The sequence below is a fragment of the Alligator mississippiensis genome, chromosome 1 (genome assembly GCF_030867095.1).
Source record: "Alligator mississippiensis isolate rAllMis1 chromosome 1, rAllMis1, whole genome shotgun sequence".
In the NCBI taxonomy this organism is placed as follows: domain Eukaryota; kingdom Metazoa; phylum Chordata; order Crocodylia; family Alligatoridae; genus Alligator; species Alligator mississippiensis.
This window is the reverse complement of record NC_081824.1, coordinates 239,064,059-239,081,656: the sequence shown is the minus strand read 5'-3', so window position 1 is coordinate 239,081,656 and position 17,598 is coordinate 239,064,059. Positions and strand designations below refer to the sequence as shown.

The 17,598-nt window shown below is 47.7% G+C and overlaps 1 protein-coding gene across 8 annotated transcripts in view; it reads left to right on the top strand.

The window, feature by feature from the left end:
- Nucleotides 1-17,598, top strand: part of HAO2 (hydroxyacid oxidase 2) — a 64,339-nt gene that overhangs the window by 10,795 nt on the left and 35,946 nt on the right. For 7 of the 8 annotated variants that reach the window (XM_019480100.2, XM_014598202.3, XM_019480098.2 and 4 more), the window contains one exon: nt 8,922-8,991. In XM_019480100.2, the coding sequence (XP_019335645.1) occupies nt 8,922-8,991 (70 nt within the window). Of the gene's footprint in view, nt 1-8,921; nt 8,992-9,864; nt 13,514-17,598 lie in introns of those variants that run through there. The other variant, XM_014598199.3, reaches the window with a different exon arrangement.

Here is a 17,598-nt window from a genome sequence, read left to right as displayed (position 1 = left end):
CGCTCACACACATAGGGCAATATGGTTTGTAGGAACCTTTTCCTACCTTCACCCCACAGTCTAATTCAAATTTTTAAAAAAATATTGAAAAAAATATTGAATTTTTTTTCAAAATTCCTGTTTTTATTTTTAAAAAAAAACCCACATTTCCATTAAAGCAGATATTTTAAGCAGAAATATCTCTTTTGGCAAAAAGCCATTTTTAATCAAAATCATTTCAATGGAAAATTCTTGATCACTCTAGCTACTGACAATGAAGATAGTGCAGGCAACATGTGGTAATGCTGAATAAATGATTCCAGCTTACTGGACAGTTTGTCATTGCCACCAAACTGACTTTATCATGAGTCCAATTACTTATTGACTCCTGGAATCATATGATGATTGAGAATTACAGGTTTCATAATGTTTAAAAGTACATTTCCAGGTTTCCTTCATTATGGAATAATTTCTTGATAATGTGAATCCCCAAGAATCCAAAACTAGAAAACAAATTAAAAAAAAAAAAACACTTAAAAAAACCGCACCAACAACAAAATGTAACATGTTACCTGGTCACATGGGAGGGGGACAGTCCTGGCCCGCAATTTTTGAACAACTGGATTGACAAAACTGGCGATAAAGAAAAAGGATTTCGTCACCCAGATGTGAACCTGAACAGGTCCAGATACATTTAGAAGGCAGGATAGAGAAGCACCTTTTAGACTTACTGAATCAGAGATGAATAAGCTTTCATGAGCAAGAGTTCAATTCAACAGATGCTATGAAAGGATGTGCACAGAACAGGCTATCAAATGGAGTGAGTGACTTGAATACAGAAGATAGGGAAAGGATGGAGGGAAAGAGTGAGCGAGGAGTGGAGTGGGGGCAGAGCTGAGAGAAACAAACTAATAATAAACCCATTGGGACAAAGGATTGACAAAAACTAATCCAGAAAATGGGATAAGAATCCATGGTTCCTGGTTAAACCATATTTAAACACAATCCAGTCTGTGGATGATTTCTTGTTCTGCAAGAAATTGACTTGTATGACCTAATGATAGATTTGTGTCCCCTTATTCTTTCACAAAGGGATTGTCCCTCTGTCCAATACAGAGGTAAACTTAATGGTTTTTAAAATAGCTTAGTAACAGACAATATGCACTTTTGGTAAGGATCCTTTGCAGAGTATGTCCAGGGTCATTTTCTTGGGGAAAAAAATGTGTTTTTGGTCCCCTGCTGAAATATAGAAGGGTAATTTGGACAAGACTTAGAACAATGTGTTTCCTGTAGGTGGGCAGATGTGCAGATATTTCATATTCAGCTTTGGTAACTATAGTCCACTGCTGGATTCAAGTGATTAAAATATATGAGCCAGGCACCCATGATCATGAGATCGACTTAAAAACACAGATTTTTAAAAATATAAATAAGTACACATTATTTTATTTCACTTCTATTTTTAGACTTTTGGCTCATGTTTTTAAGATTTTCTCTATGTCCATGAGATATAGAACCATGTTTAAAATGAAACCTGAGATTCTCCAGCAAATTGATTCCCACAGCCAGGGCACCAAATGTAAGGAAACTCATAACCTCAGAGTTGGCAGAAGTGCTCCTTTAAAAGGCAAAATGTAAACTAAAGAGAAAAAAAACTAATATTTTCTCTAACATCTCTCTGTGACAAAAATAGTATAGAAATGGTATGTTTATACATTTTCCGGTTGGAAATTGGATTTTTCAAGTTATTAGCATCACTTTTACAGAAGAAAGGGCACAGTGAGCTATTTTTCAGGGCCCAAATCTTTTAACTGAAAAAATACTCTACCTTCAAATATTTAAAATGCTTAAAACCACATGAAGCACTAGATGCCTGCAAAGTTGGAATTTTTTAAACAAGCCCATTGGCAGAGGTAATCTGAAAGCTAAAAAAAATCTGAAAGCCTAGCCGGAGTGGGAAGGACTTAGCCCAGCTGCAGGGAGGCAGCTGAGAGGAGCTGAGGAGGGTCATGCCCCACCCCCACCTCCTACTTAGCCCAGCCCCTCAGGGAGCCATGCAACCAGTGCCACCCAGCCCATGAAGCAGGGAAAGGGGGAGGGACCCCCCCCGGAGGGACCCCCCCAGGCCCCACGAGAGTGATGTGGCACCGACAGGCCCTACTGAACATGCGTAGAGTTTAAAAGGGTGCACCAATGGCAGAAGCCATACTAGGCCTGTGGATCCATTGAACCCCAGGAGCCCCGACGACCCCCAGCCTAGCCAGAGGTAATTGAGGACCCATGGTGGGAGGGACTTAGCCCAGCTGCGCGGAGACAGCTGAGAGGAGCTGAGGAGGGTCATGCCCCCCTCTCCCCGGCTCCTACTTCACCCAGCCCCCCAGGGAGCCACACGACTGGAGCCTCATGAACAGAATGCACAAACAGGTGTGATTCTAGGCCCGGGATGCAAGTTAGCGCGGGAGTTTGTGCAGGAGGGTGCACAAAGCCCCAGGCAGGGAGCCTCAAGGGAGCAGTTGGCACAGTGGTAGCCTAACTAGTACTGACACAATGGTGGGTGGGACACATCACACCCCAAGGTTCCCTCCTGTGGCTGAAACTCCACCCCCCGGTACTTCCAAGGCCTCCACCCAGATGAAACCCATGGTTCCAGCCTCCATTCAGATGGAGCCCCTGGCTCTCAGCTGCAGGAGCTGCCTGGCACAACTCCAGGCACATGAGATCTGGAGCATTGCGACCTTCCCTTGTGAGGTTTGCTCCATATTGGAGTCTCTGAAATCCTAGACAGTGGGCTCCAGACCACGGTGCAGAAGCTGCGTGCCATTAGGGATGGCAAACAGGAGATTGACTCCTCCTGCCAGGCCATTCACCCCAGGACAGAAGAGTGACCTAGGTTGCCTTCCAAGACCAGGGAGGCCAAGAGGCACTCCCGTACTGTCCAGCCAAGGGGTTGGGGAAAAGTTGCCTCCAGCCCCAAGGCTCACTGTACCAGGGTCACTGCCCCCCTGGATCTCTGCAACAGGTATGAACCTCTTGCAGTACCAGTAGAGCCTGCAGAGCTGCCAGCTACTACAAGGGACAAAGAAACACAGCCAGCTATCATCCCTAAGATGAAACACGGAGTCGTTGTTGTGGGTGACTCCCTTCTGAGGGGAACAGAGGGAGCAGTCTGTTCCCTGACCCTTTAGCCCAGGAGGTTTGCTGCCTCCCGGGAACCTGTATATGGGATGTGGCTGAGAGGACCCCAAAGCTTATTTGGTCCTCCAACCACTACCCTATACTCCTTATCCATGTGGGCACAAATTACATGACTCAGGAGCAATCTAAGCTCATTGGTGGATGGGCAGAAAGCCACCAGAGCAAGTTCACCAAGCATCAACCACAAAACCATCAGGTTAGGATGCTCAAGGGAACCCACTCCTACCCCAGCCCAGGAACAGAGCTTCTCCATGAGTACAAGGAAGCCTAGGGCTTCCAACAGCACATTTACGTGCCTGTGCACTAATGTTAGGAGTTTAGGGAATAAACAGGAGGAACTGGCCCTTCTGCTAAACAAAAATGACTACAATCCCATAGGGATCACAGAGACCTGGTAGGACAACTCCTATGACTGGAATACCAGTATAAATGGCTATACCTTGTACAGGAGAGATCATGCTGAAAAAAAGGGGCAGGGCTGTAGCTTTCTATGTGAAGGTGAGCTACACCACCCTACAAGCTGAGATTGGCACCCAAGGAGGATGACTGGAGACCCCTTGGGTTAGAATACGAGGGGAACATAGTGAGGGGGATACAATGGTAGGAGTCTACTACAGACCTCTAAACCAGGAACAAGGGCTTGACCATGAATTCACCAGGGAACTGGCCAAGGCTGCATGATCATCGTGGGAGACTTCAATTATCTAGACATCTCATGGAATAAGCACTCGGCCAAATCCGATCAGTCACAAAGCTTCTTTACATGTGTGGATGAGTTCTACTTGTACCAAGGAATTTATGGACCGACAAGAGGCAAGGTGCTGCTGGACCTGATACTGGCCAAAGGGAATGATCTAATCAGTGACCTAAGAATCAAAGGGAAGCTGGATGACAGTGATCATGAGTTGATCACTTTCACTATGCATCGCAAAGCTGACAAGTCAGACAGCAATGCAGGAGTCCTTGACTTTAGGAAATCTGACTTTCATAAGCTCAGGAGGCTTTTTCTCGAGGCCCTGATTTCACAGGGAGGGGAGCTCAGGATGAGTGGTTGCTTCTTAAGGAAGCACAAGTGGAGTCCATCCCTACCCATAGGAAAGTTGGTAAAAGGGCTCAACACCCTCCTTCACTCAACAGGGAACTCATGGACCTCCTACATCTAAAAAGAAAGGCCTAGAATGGATGGAGGACAGGAAACACCACTAAGGAGGAGTATACCGCACTGATCCACACCTGCAGGGAGTGAACTAGAAAAGCCAAGGCTGCAACTGAACTCCATGTGGGTACATGAATCAAGGACAATAAAAAGTCCATCTTCAGATATATGGGGAGTCGAAAGAAAAACAAGGGCAACATTGGACCCCTGCTACACCAGCTGGGGCAGCTGACTGCCAACACCCAGGAAAAAGACAACATGATTAATGATTCATTAATAAGCCAAATCTGAGCAGGCACAAAGCTTTCTTTTGTGCGTGGATGACCTCTATCTGATGCAGGAAGTCTACGGGCTGATGAGAGGTAAAGCGCTGTGCAACCTGGTACTAGCAACTGGGGACAACCTAATCAGTGACCAAATGATTAAAGGGAAGCTGGATGACAGTGACCACGAGCTGATCACCTTCACCATCCACCGTAAAGCTGGCAAGTCAGTCAGTAATACAGAAGTCCTCAACTTCAGGAAAGCTGACTTTGACAAGCCTCCTGAGCTTGTCAGTAAGGCCCTAAAGGGCCACAACCCAAAAAGGGGAGGGGAGCTCAGGATGAGTGGTTGCTCCTCAAGGGAGCAATCCTGGATGCACAAGCAAAGTTTATCCTGCCTCAGAGGCAAGGCAGCAAAAGGGCCCAGCAGCCCCCTTGGCTCTCCAAGGAACTAGCAGACCTCCTGTGTCTTAAAAGGAAGACCTACAAAAGGATGGAGGACTGGAACCACCACCAAGGAGGAATACTCTGCTCTGGTCTGTACCTGTAGAGGCAAGCCAAGGCTGCGATGGAACTCCAGCTAGCTATAAATATCAAGGACAATAAAAAGTCCCTTTTTAGATGCATGGGGAGCCAGAGGAAAAATCAAGGGCAACATTGGACCCCTGCTAAACCAGATGGGACAACTGACAACTGATGCCCAGGAAAAAACAAACTTGCTAAATGGGTACTTTGCATCAGTTTTTCACCAGTCCCATGGAATGCCCCCGCCCACTGCAGGACAGGGAGGCCTGGGTGAGGGAGATTCCTTACCATCCATCAAAGCTGACCTTGTGAAGGAACACCTTGACAGGCTGGATACCTTCAAGTCAGCCAGCCCTGACAGTTTAAACCCAAGGGTACTTAAAGAGCTGGCAGGCATCATAGCTCAGCCCCCTGGCACAGATCTTTGAGAACTCCTGGTGCTCTGGTGAAGTGCCTGATGATTGGAAGAAAGCCAAAGTGGTGCTTATCTTCAAAAAAGGGAGGAAAGTGGATCCAGCAAACTACAGGCCCATCAGCCTGACCTCTATTCTGGGGAAGATCTGGGAAAAGATAATCAAAATCAAAAAGGCCATCCTATACAGGCTAGCTGATGGCAATATCCTGAGGGATACCCAGCACAGGTTTGCTGCTGGTAGGTCTTGCTTGACAAATCTCATTTCCTTTTATGACCAGGTGACCTATCACCTGGACTAGGGAGAAGAGATTGATGTTGTATATCTTGACTTTAAAAAAGCCTTCGATCTGGTATCCCATGATCACCTCTTGGCAAAACTGTCTAACTGTGACCTCGACCTCAGAATCTGCTGGCTGGGGAATTGGCTCCGCAGCAGGACCCAGAGGGTGGTGGTTGATGGAAGTCAATCGTCCTAGTGCCCCGTGACCAATGGGGTCCCTCAAGGCTCTGTCCTAGGGCCTTTACTTTTTAACATCTTCATCAGTGTTGTAGACATTGGTGTCAGAAGCAGGCTGGTCAAGTTCACTGACTACACCAAACTTTGGGGTAAAGCATCCACACCTGAGGACAGGAGGGTGATCCAGGCAGATCTTGACAGGCTCATGAAATGGGTGGATGAGAACCTGATGGTGTTTAACACCAAAAAAATGCAAGGTTCTCCACCTAGGGAGGAAATACCTGCAGCATCCTTATAGGCTCAGTAGTTCTATGCTGGTTAGCACTACAGATGAAAGGGACTTGGGGGTCATGATTGACCACAAGATGAACATGAGCCTTCAGTGCGATGCTGCAGCTAGTAAAGTGAGCAAAATGGTGGCTTGCATCCCTAGATGCTTCTCAAGCAGATCCCGGGACATCATTCTCCCATTGTATTCGGCCTTGGTGAGGCCACAGCTGGAGTACTGCATCCAGTCTTGGGCTCCACAATTCAAAAAGGATGTGGAGAAGCTTGAGAGAGTGCAGAGGAGAGCCACACACATGATCAGAGGTCAGGATAACAGATTTTATGATGAGAGGCTGAGAGCCATGGGACTCTTCAGCCTGGAAAAGTGCAGGCTCAGGGGCAATCTGGTGGCCACCTATAAGCTTGTCAGGGGTGCTCACCAGGATCTGGGGGAACGTCGGTTTACCAGAGCGCCCCAAGGGATGACAAGATCAAATGGTCACAAACTCCTCTGTGACCATTTCAGGCTGGACATAAGAAGAACTTCTTTACTGTCTGAGCCCCCAACGTTTGGAATAGACTGCCGCTGGAGGTGGTTCAAGCACCTACTTTGAATGCCTTCAAGACACTTTTGGATGTTTATCTTGTTGGGATCCTATGATCCCTGCTGACTTCCTGCCCCTGGGCAGGGGGCTGGACTCAATGATCCTCTGGGATCCCTTCCAGCCTGAATGTCTATGAAATAAAAATCTATGAAATATGAAGTTACTTTGTGTCAGTTTTTCACCAGCCCAAAGGGACCACCCTGCCTAACATGATGCGGGATGACCAGGGTGAAGATGAATATATGCCCACCACTGGCATGGATCTTGTGAGGGAGCATCTTGAGAAGCTGGACTCCCATAAATCAGCTGTTCCGGATAGGTTGCAACCAGGAGGGCTAAAGGAACTGGCAGACATCATAGTGCAGCCACTGGCAAGGATATACGAGAACTCATGGTCTTCAGGCAAAGTACCTGAAGATTGGAAGAGGGCCAATGTGGTGCCCATCTTCAAGAAAGGAAGGAAAGACGACTCAGGAAACTGCAGGCCAATCAGTTTGACCTCAATCCCTGGGAAGATTTTGGAAAAAATTATCAAGAAAACTATTCTTGACAGGCTAACAGAAGGCAACATTCTGAGGGATAGCCAGCACAGGTTTGGTGCAAGACCTACCTGCAACAATCTCATTTTTTTCTATGACCAGGTGACATATCACCTGGACAAAAGGAAAGAGGTTGATGTCATATATTTGGACTTTAAAAAAGCCTTTGACCTGGAGTCCCATGATGTCCTCATGGAAAAATTGGGGAACTGTGGCCTTGACTACTCCACAGTCTGACGACTGGGGGACTGACTCCAAGGTTGGACCCAGAGAGTAGTAGTTGACGGGACCAAATCAACATGTCACTTGGTGACTAGTGGTGTCCAAGGCTCCATTCTTGGACCTGTACTCTTTAAGTGTCTTCATAAATGATCTGGACACTGGTGTCAAAAGCAGGCTGGCCAAGTTCACTGAAGACACCAAACTTAGGGGAAGAGTCTCTACACTTGAGGATAGGCTGGTGATCTAGGCCGACCTCGATAGGCTTGCAAGGTGGGTGGATGAAAACCTGATGGCATTCAGTACGGAGAAATGCAAGGTGCTCCACCTTGGGAATAAAAACCCGCATCACACTTATAGGATCAGCAATGCTACACTTGCTAGCACCATGACTGAAAGATACTTGGGGGTCATGATTGACCGCAAGATGAATATAAGCCACCAATGTGATACCGCAGCTGCCAAAGCAAACAAAACTCTGGCTTGCATCTACTGATGTATCTTGAGCAAGACCCAGGATGTACCACTGTACTCAGCCCTGGTGAGGCCACAGCTGGAGTACTGCATCCAATTCTGGGCTCCACAATTCAGGAAGGATGTGCAGAAGCTGGAAAGAGTCCAGAGGAGAGCCACGTGCATGATCAGAGGGCAAGAGAACAGGCCTTATGAAGAGAGGCTGCGAACCATAAGACTCCAGCCTGGAGAAGTGCAGGCTCAGGGGTAACTTGGTGGCAGCCTATAAGTACATAAGGGGTGTGCATCAGGATCTGGGGGAACACCTGTTCACCAGAGCACCTCAGGAGATGACAAGGTCCAATGGTCACAAACTCCTGCAAGACCATTTTAGGCTGGACATAAGGAAAAACTTCTTTACTGTCCGATCCCCCAAGGCCTGGAACAAACTACCCTCAGAGGTGGTGCAAGCACCTGCTCTGGACACTTTCAAAAAACATTTGGACATTTATCTTGCTGGGATCCTTTGACCCTAGCTGACTTCCTGCCCCCTGGGCAGGGGGCTGGACCCTGTGATCTTACAAGGTCCCTTCCAGCTCTAATGTCTATGAAAAAGTATCTAGAGTCTATTTTAGGTGAAAGACAACTTAGGTTTCCTTCTTCATCCCAGAAAATATTGAAATTAACCACCTGTAAACTAAGATAAATAGGATAACATAGTGGTTATCTGAGAGTCTAGAATTGGCACTGCCCAGAAGTGTTATCCCAATTCTCCTAGTACATTCTTTATTCTTTGTTATTCAGTAACTGAATCACTCTTCCCTTCCATCCATGCTCTTTTGAAACAGGGTGAAGAAGGGCTACGAGAAGTTTTGCAGATTTTGCATGATGAACTTCGTTTGTCAATGGCCCTGGCTGGTAAGGTATTTTTCCATGATTGATTAGTATTTGGTGAGGAAAAGTTTTGCCACTTTTGCCTGAGTGAATGCACTAGATACTGTACATGCAAATAATGTAATGAGTTCTGTATCACTGGAAGCAAGGCTCCAGGCTAAAACAACATCCCCCTCACCCACCCCTGCTTCTTTTCATGTCAGCAGCCAGCTCAACAACACAACCAGTACTTTGTAGTCTTCCTCCTGGTCTCACATATCTTCTTCTCAGGCTGCCAGGGATCCAGCTTCAAAGAGTGCCAGAGAACAGACTGTTTCCTATGTAAAGGTGGTTAGTGCATTATACTAGAACAGGGGTGGGGAAAATACAGCCTGCAGGCTGAATTCAGCCTGCCAAGTGACTATCTAGGCTCTAAAGTGGAACTCAATTCCCACCCTCACCCTCCCAACCCAACAGACAAATGTTTGTTGTGTTAGGGCAGGGGTCAGCAACCCACGGCACATATGCCATTTTGCTCGGCACACCACCGCCAGCCCAGGCTCTAAGCAGCTGCTCCCAGCAGGCAGCTGGGAGGCTACAAGCAGACTGGGCCCTATGGGCTGGCTGCATCCGGGAAGCTATAAAACAGCTGCTCTGGGCTCTGGCATGTCAGCACTGGCACCTTCCAACGTAGACATTGTGGGTTTTTTGACACTCCGGCCAAAAAACATTGCCTACCCCTGTGTTAGGGAGTGCTCTAACTCATAGTGCTTTATGTAAAATGGGGGCCTGCGTGTCTCTCAGCGCCCTGTAAGTTTGCAGCACAGTGAGAAACACAACTGGTCTCAGCCTGGCACCTTAACTACAAACCATCCTACACCTCAATAAAGAGTTTCAATCCTGTGGTTTTTTTTTCAGGCTGTCACAATGTCACAGAAATTGGCCGACACCTTGTCCAGTTCTCTAAGCTGTAGAGAGCTTTCTGCATTCCCCAGTGTGCAAACACAGAAGCAATGCTTGTTGACTATCAAGGGCTGGTACATATTCAGAGAGAAAAGGCAGGACAAAGGGAATGCACACATATCAGAAGTCTGCTAAAGCATATAGACAAATGTAGCATCAAGAAAAAACTCTAACACTACGTGGTGGAGACATGGAAGGCACCATATCAGCAAAGATTACTCTAAACCTATCATGTGAAGCAATTAACTTCTTCTGCACTGCAGCAAATTGCTATTTGCTTATGTTCATATGTATTTACCTGTGAATAGTCAGATCCCCAAGTGTTGCCTTTTATTCCCCAACTCCATCCTGCTTGACTGCAAATGCAGGGGGAGCATGTCTAGCCTCACCTCCTCAGTCTGTTCTGTTATTTAGCATCCTTTCATTGGACACAACAGTCAAGACCTCACTTCTTCCCCAAAAACCTGATTTCTCCCATGCACACTTACAGCTGTACAACCATCTCACTGTCCCCCTGAAAGTTATTCTGGCTGTCCTTTCAGCTGTTGATGACCCACTCCCTTACCAAATAGAAACAAAAAACAAACAATCAGCATGGTACACACATAACCAAACTCAGAACACCTGTCATTCAAGCTCTTGCTCCTCCATCCCTTACTCTATGCAGAATCCTCTCATTAGTGGTCAAGCTTGGACTGTAAGCTCTTCTGTGGTCAGGCCCTGCTTTGTGAAGTGTTATGGCACTGTATAAATGACTGCAGTCTCCTCAGTAATGGGCCAGCATAGGCACATGGTCATCCTAGAGTGGCCTGAGCTCAGTTTAATAATAGGAGAACATGCATTTATTGTTGGCAGAGCCTTCAGAGGCAGCTCCCATTCTGCTGCCTGTACTAATAGTTCCCATCTCTCCTTGGAGCAAAGATGATATGCTCAGTTTCCTTCTCAAGTTCCTGCTGCAGACAAGAGAGCTTCATGCTGGGATCAAGCCCCAGGGCTCCGAGCTGTGTCCTCACAGTCCTGTGCACAAGGGATTGGACCACTCCCACCTGGTGCCACATGCTGAGATCAGGCTCCAGTGCCCCACACTACCCCTGCCCAGCCTTGCATCATCCTGCATGCCCAAGCTAGCATGCAGGGCCATGGGTCTATAGGGAGCTCCACGGACCAGATGATGGTGCTGGATGCCTTGGCTTGTGGGCCAGGAGTACAGCACCACTGTTTTAGGCTGTAGGCATGTTCAATGACCAACAGACCACACTGACTGGTACAAACTCCAGACCTAGCAAAAGCATGAGTCATGAATAATATATGCTTAAGCTATATGATCAATAATGTTGCATTTAAGTCACAAGCAGTTGCCTTGTAAAGTGGAATAAGAATCTGTTTAATCAAAGCCACTAATATTAGATTAAGCCAAGAATGGGTAACTGCTTTGTGAAGCACTTAACAGCAGCTAAAAGAAACAACAGATGTTTTGCCTTTTGATAATAGAACTAGGTTGTATGTAGTCTGCTGGAATCCTGCTAAAATATTAATGCATTTTGTTAACCTGTTGTCAGCCATGGCCATTTACAAGTGACTTATGCTAAGCTGCAGAAGTGTGGCTAAGATAGGCCACAAAGCTTGTTTCAGAGTAAACCTGTACAGATGTTACAACTAGCCTACTTAGAAAAGAAAGAAAAATGGACTATAGCAAGTAGCTTTCCCAGCTGGTAAGGAAAAGAAAAAAAAAATCCTCTCCCTCAGGATTGTAATTTTCACAAGAACACAGCCTCAGCTGATTATCATCTTCCAAGTCCACAGAAAAGCTGGTTCAGTAAAGTTCCCAAAGCCTCAGCAAAACAAACAAAAGAACAACACCAATCAGAAAATATTTATTAAAATAAAAACACATAAATATTGGGTGGAGAAAAGGAAGTATTTTGGGAAGACCTCATGTAGCAGGCTTGTGGGTCAGCCCCCAGAACCTGGTGATCCCTGGGTCCCATCTTTGAGCTTCTCTGCCCACACACAATCAGAGAGCAGAGCATAGTCAGTCTTTATGCTCCCTTTGGGAGATGCTTCCCCTTGAGGCCTGAGGTGCCTCAAAAGCACTTGTTGGGGCTTCAGCCATCCTGGCATTGGCATAGGTTTCTCTGGTCAAGCCCACAACCCTGGTCCATTGCCTCAGATCTCAGCTCCTGGGCTTCAGCCCTAGTCCACCTCCCTCAGTAGTCAGGCCTTGGACTTCTTGGCCCTAGCTTGGCTCACTCCCCATGTCCCTTGGCAGGGCTTGACAACCAGAGTGTCCCAGGCACCCTGTTATGTGGATTCCAATCCACCCTTTTGCCACAACTTGGTCCTCTGATTTTAACTCAAATATAGATGTTAGGGTGACAATATTTGGATCTTGGGGAGCACTGGATTAGCAGCTGAATAAAGGCTTTAATCTGTGGCTCAGCAGAGCTGCTGACCACAAGGCAGAATGATATATTAAAAGTAATATTGCAAGATGCTTAGGCAAGCAGTTTCTTAACAATGTGGTAGTGTGTAGGATATATGGTGTAAGGAGAACAGGATGCAGCCCACCAGCTATCGTCAGGAGATAAAGCAGAAGCAAGACCTTGAAATGAAGAAGGAGTCAGCAAGAAACAGCAATTGACCAAAACAAAAAGCCAGGTTCACGGTCTTACACATGACCTCATAGCAAAAAGGCATGTAAATGAATGAAATGCACAGGCAATTCTATGCTAATGAAACAAACAGTAAACAGAGGCAGAGCTTGAGATAAAAGGGAATATGGGAGGGACAAAGGTGGAATAAATGTTAATGAGCATGAACCAAGGTGTATAAGTGTGGAAAAAAAAAAAAAAGTGTTCACTGCAGGTCCCCAGTTTGTTGGATCTTTGCCCGAAGTCGTCTCCATTCTGAATGAAGCTGTTGCAAGCAATGTGTGCTGGTGTTTGCTCTGTTTGCTCCCTGAGCAACTGGATAGTCGTCTCCCTAGTTGTTGGGCACCACATGGAGTCGGGTTCTAACAGTAGAACCCTATGGGTCTCTATTCCTTAAGCCCTCCTGCCTTGGTAGACTTGTCTCTACACCCCCAGCTCACCACATACCATACCTGGGCCAGGCTGGCTCCAAAATGCCATCAGTCCCACTTAGAGCTCCTTGTCATGTGACAGCCAGAGTCAGACTGCCCCTTCTGTGCTCAGAGCCTGGGCTTTTATGCCCCAAGTCTGGTTCCCTTCCAGTCATATGCCCCAGTTCTCTGTTCCCAGGGCCCAGGTACTGCTAATCCTATCAGCAGCAGCTTGACCTCCTGCAACCAATGGCTCAATTCATGCAGGCAGCTCACACCTGCCTCTCCTTGCCATCAGGCTTTCTGCAACCTGCCCTGGCTTTTAGTAACAGGGGTAGGTGATGCTGATGTTACATGTCAGCAAATTCAAAACACCCTGCTGTCAGCTTGCATGCCACCTTTCTCCTCTCTTTTGTCTCCCCCCACAACCAGGACAAATTAGAATCTTTATTGTGCTGTTGCAGGTAGCTAGATAGGCATAAAGACAAATGCTTGTTCTTATGCTTTGGAGTGTAATCAATAAAAGATTGGGTTATAGACTTACCTCTTGTCTCTTTATCTGGCTTGGTTGTTAGTAATACCTTACCTGCTAAGAGGGAATAGAGAATCATTGGGAAGTAAAATTGTATCTTGATTTTTTTTTTTTTTTTGTTTAAAGGATAATCATTAAGGGAATTGTAACTGTCTGTGAATTCTGTGTCTAAACTTGCAAAGAGCTCCTGATCATAGACAGGCCATGGTTTGGTCTCTTGAAACAATGTGGACCCAATGGGCAAGTCCACACGAGCCTGAACATGCCTCCTGCCCCGCCTCAAACCCCTTTGAGGTGGGGCAACAGGCACGTGGGGGAACAAAAAAATGTTCCCCACACTGCAAGTTTGCAGCGCAAGGAGAAAATTAGACCCCTGCTCTAAATAAAGTGAAGTATAAAAAAGTGGGGCAGGGCATGGCCCCTGAATGTGCCCTGAGGCAACCAAAGGCTGATTTCCTCTGGCTGCCAGAGCATTTCTATGGTTGCCCTTTTCCCTGGTGCTGAAACACACGGCTGGCCAGGCCACATGTTTCAGCACCAGGGCTCCAGTGCCGGTGAGTAAGGGGTGGGGGGGCTGGGAGAGGGGGTAAGGGACTGTGGGGGGGGACCCGCAATGGCCCCGCCCACTCCCCCAGCCCCCCAACCCCCGCCAGCCCCCCCGAGCCCCCCTGCCTCCTGCGCAGCTGTCCTCTCCCCTCGCTAGCCCCCCCAAGCCCTGCGACCCCTGCCAGGGCCGGCCCCTCCCCCCGCCAGCCCCCTGAGGCCCCTGATCCCTGCCGGGGCCGGCTCCTCCCAGCACTTACTGGCAGTTGGAACTGCGTCTGCTGACAGGGGCCCGCCTGCACAGTGCAGAGCAGGGTGACAGCCCCAGTGGCCCCAGCCTGAGGCCTCCTGCCCCTGCTCTGTCCTGTGCTGCCCCAGCGGGGCTCTGCCAGGAGGCCCTGGAGCCCCACCATCCCTGCTTCTCACGTAGGCAGAGGCTTTTTTTTCCCCATTTTTTTTCTGTTCTTTTTCTGGGGGGGTTTAAGTGATGGTGCCTGGGGTTGTGGGGGTAGCCTTGGGGGCCTGGGGATGCAAGTTGGGGGGGTGTTGCTGGGTGGGGAAGCCATTGGGGGGGCTACAGCAGCTGGTGGGGGATGGGGCCAGGTGGGGCAGCAATCAGGGGGCTGGGGTGGGGGGGGTGGTAGCCCCTGCAGGAGCCATTTGGCCCCATTGTGGGGCCATACCCCTTGTGTGGGGAATGAACCCCTGTTGGGGGGTCATACCCCTTGTGAGAGTGCCAAACCCCCTGTTGGGGGGTTGAACCCCTTTTGGGAAGCTGAACCCCCTTTTGGGGGGATGAACCCTTTGTGTGGGGGATGAACCCCCTGTTGGGGGGCTGAACCCCTTGTGTAGAGGCTGAACTCCCTGTTGGGGGGCCATAGCCCTTGTGTGGGGGACCAACCCCTTATGTGGGGGCCATCGCCTGTGGGAGGGCAGCAAAATATGTATTCATTAATTCATGAAACCCGTATTTCACTTTATTATTATAAGAGACTTGCTTTAACACTGTAAGATATATCAATAAATCACTGTCCAACTGATCACTGTCTCTGTCTCACTCTCTCTTTATACTGGTCTTTTGTTTTACTTGTGGAGGAACATGGATTTGGGGGTATTTTAGAGAGTGACTTTGGGATTTTTTTTTTATCTATTTTTCAGTTTTCCAATAGGGAACACCAGAATTCCTGCTAGGGAGGCCAGTGGCAGGACCCTGCCTGCTCCGAGCTGGCACCTTGGACCCATCTGGCTGTGGCTGACCTCCTGGCCAAATGGGGCCAGGAGGATGTTTCAACAGTTCAAAGCAGGCCACCACACCCGGAACATCTTCGAGGTGATAGCTGCCCAGAGGGCCGGGCAGGGGGCACAAATGGCAGCAGTGCCACACAAAGGCCAACCCTGCAACCGCAGTCCACTGGAAGCTGGCCCAGAGAGGCAGGTGCCTCTACTGGCTGTGCAGTCCCCATCCGAGTCTGGCAGGTGCACAGCAGGTCACAGCCAGGCAGCAGCCCTCACTTCTGAACTGCTGCAATGGGTAGAGGGCGCAGGGAAGTCTCAGGGCTGCTTCAGCAGTCCAGCTGGCACAAGGGGTAGTGTCCCCAGGTACCAGATGGCTGGGCCCCAGAAGCTCCTGAGAGCTAGTAGCCCTGAGCAAGTTGCCAGGGTGGCTTTTTATACTGCTGGGGCCAGGACAGGCAGCTTTTTATACTGCTGGGGACAGCACAGTTGCTGGCTCCAGGCTCTAGCTCCCCCTGGCTAAAGATCCAGGAGGAGCCAGGCAGGGTTATTTTGCCCCAAGTGGAACAATTTGCTCTACAGCAAAGTGTATGTCCGACCACGTGCACTGAGGCAAAAAGCCCCAGTTCAAATTTGCACCGTTTCTATTTAAGCTGCTGCAAGCGTGCATGCTTGCATGTGTGGACGTGCCCAATGTGGCTTCTGGTAACAATGTGGACCCTGTCAGCAGTGGGTCTGACCCAAATCCAATGATGATTTCCAATCCTTCCTTCCCCACATATGCTGCTTCCTTCTCTATCTCTTTGCTGCTTCCCACTGCTGTACCCAACACCAACTCACTTTGTCTTCTTTTTCCCTATCTTTCTCTTATCCCTACCATCAGTGCATCATAGCCAGGTCTCATGATTCATCCATCATTTGCAGCATTACAGTCAGGGATGGAGTTTGTTATAGACAACAGGTGCTCCACACCTGGGCAAACTGTACCAGGAGGAGGGAGCTACAGCTGATTGGCTGTTAAACCACTTACCCACCTCCTGGTCTAAAGCAGCCAATAGAGCTCTTCCCCTCCTCCTCAAGGATCTGGCTTGTCTCTCACTGGCCAGAAGGAGAGATTAAACACAGTCCAGTAGCTTGGAGTGCATCTGTTCCCCCCTACCCATGCCTTTAATGATTCCTCTATGTCTCCCATCTCTCTACCCAGAAAAAGAAAAGGGGGGTAAGGATCTATAGGACTTGCCCTCCTAAGGGTATGGCAGGGATGTGGGGAGAGGGAAGATAATAGAACCTCAGGCCTGAGAATGTGTTTAGAGTAGCCCTGGAGATGCAAGAGGAGCAGGGATAGGGTGGCAAGTGAAAACTGGTTTGGAGGGAGGGAATCATAAAATGCCAGGTTAAGAGTTCCTGTAGCAAGGGAAAAATTGCCTCTCATATATATATGTTTGGGAGAGTTGGCAGCCTCCAGGGCATGGAGGTGGAATGTAGGCCATTAGAAATGAGTTGTCTTGCCAAATGGAGGAAGCCTAGCTGGACAGCATGGAGTTCACTGCAGGAGTTAACATCCTGTCAAGAAGTAGCATAAATTGGTTCACATAGTACTTTGTGCTGCTGTGGGTAGTTTGCTTTCAGTACCTGTGCTAATGTGCCTATCTTTACACTTCACATACACAAGCATGATTTGGAAAAGTCAGTCAGAGCCTGTCAATCCACATCCTACAAAAAATCTGTGATATTTGGACCCTTAGAAAATTGAGAATAGTAAGAATAAAATATTCTTAATTTTCCAGAGGATAGTGCTTCTTCCCATTTGTTAAGATGGCTCAAAACATTCTAATCCAAATAGGAAGCTGGAAAACATATAGCAACACCAGATTGCTTTTTTGGTCCTGTCTACACACTGGTTAAAGATGTGATTTTTTAACAGACATATCTAAAGTAGTGAAACCCCTTTGTGCTCATTCATTACCATCTCTTTAAATAAACTAGTGAAAATGTTATATTGAAAGAAACGCTGAAACTGCTGCACTTTTAAAGACTGGAAAACTGGAATCCAGATAAACATGAATAAAATGTGAAAGTTATGTAGGCCAGTGCTATAAATTATATACTGTTTCTTTTGGTACGTTATTGTCTTATGACCTTCCTGCATTGCTATCACTTTGACCCACATGCACAACCACAGCAGCCTCAGTTAATCTCTCTTACCACTTAAAAACAATCAACATCCCTGCCATTCCACAGAAAACAGACTTAAAATCCCAGCATAGGGCTATATGCAATGCAAACTTGCCATTCCATACAATAGCTCCCAAACTCTGGA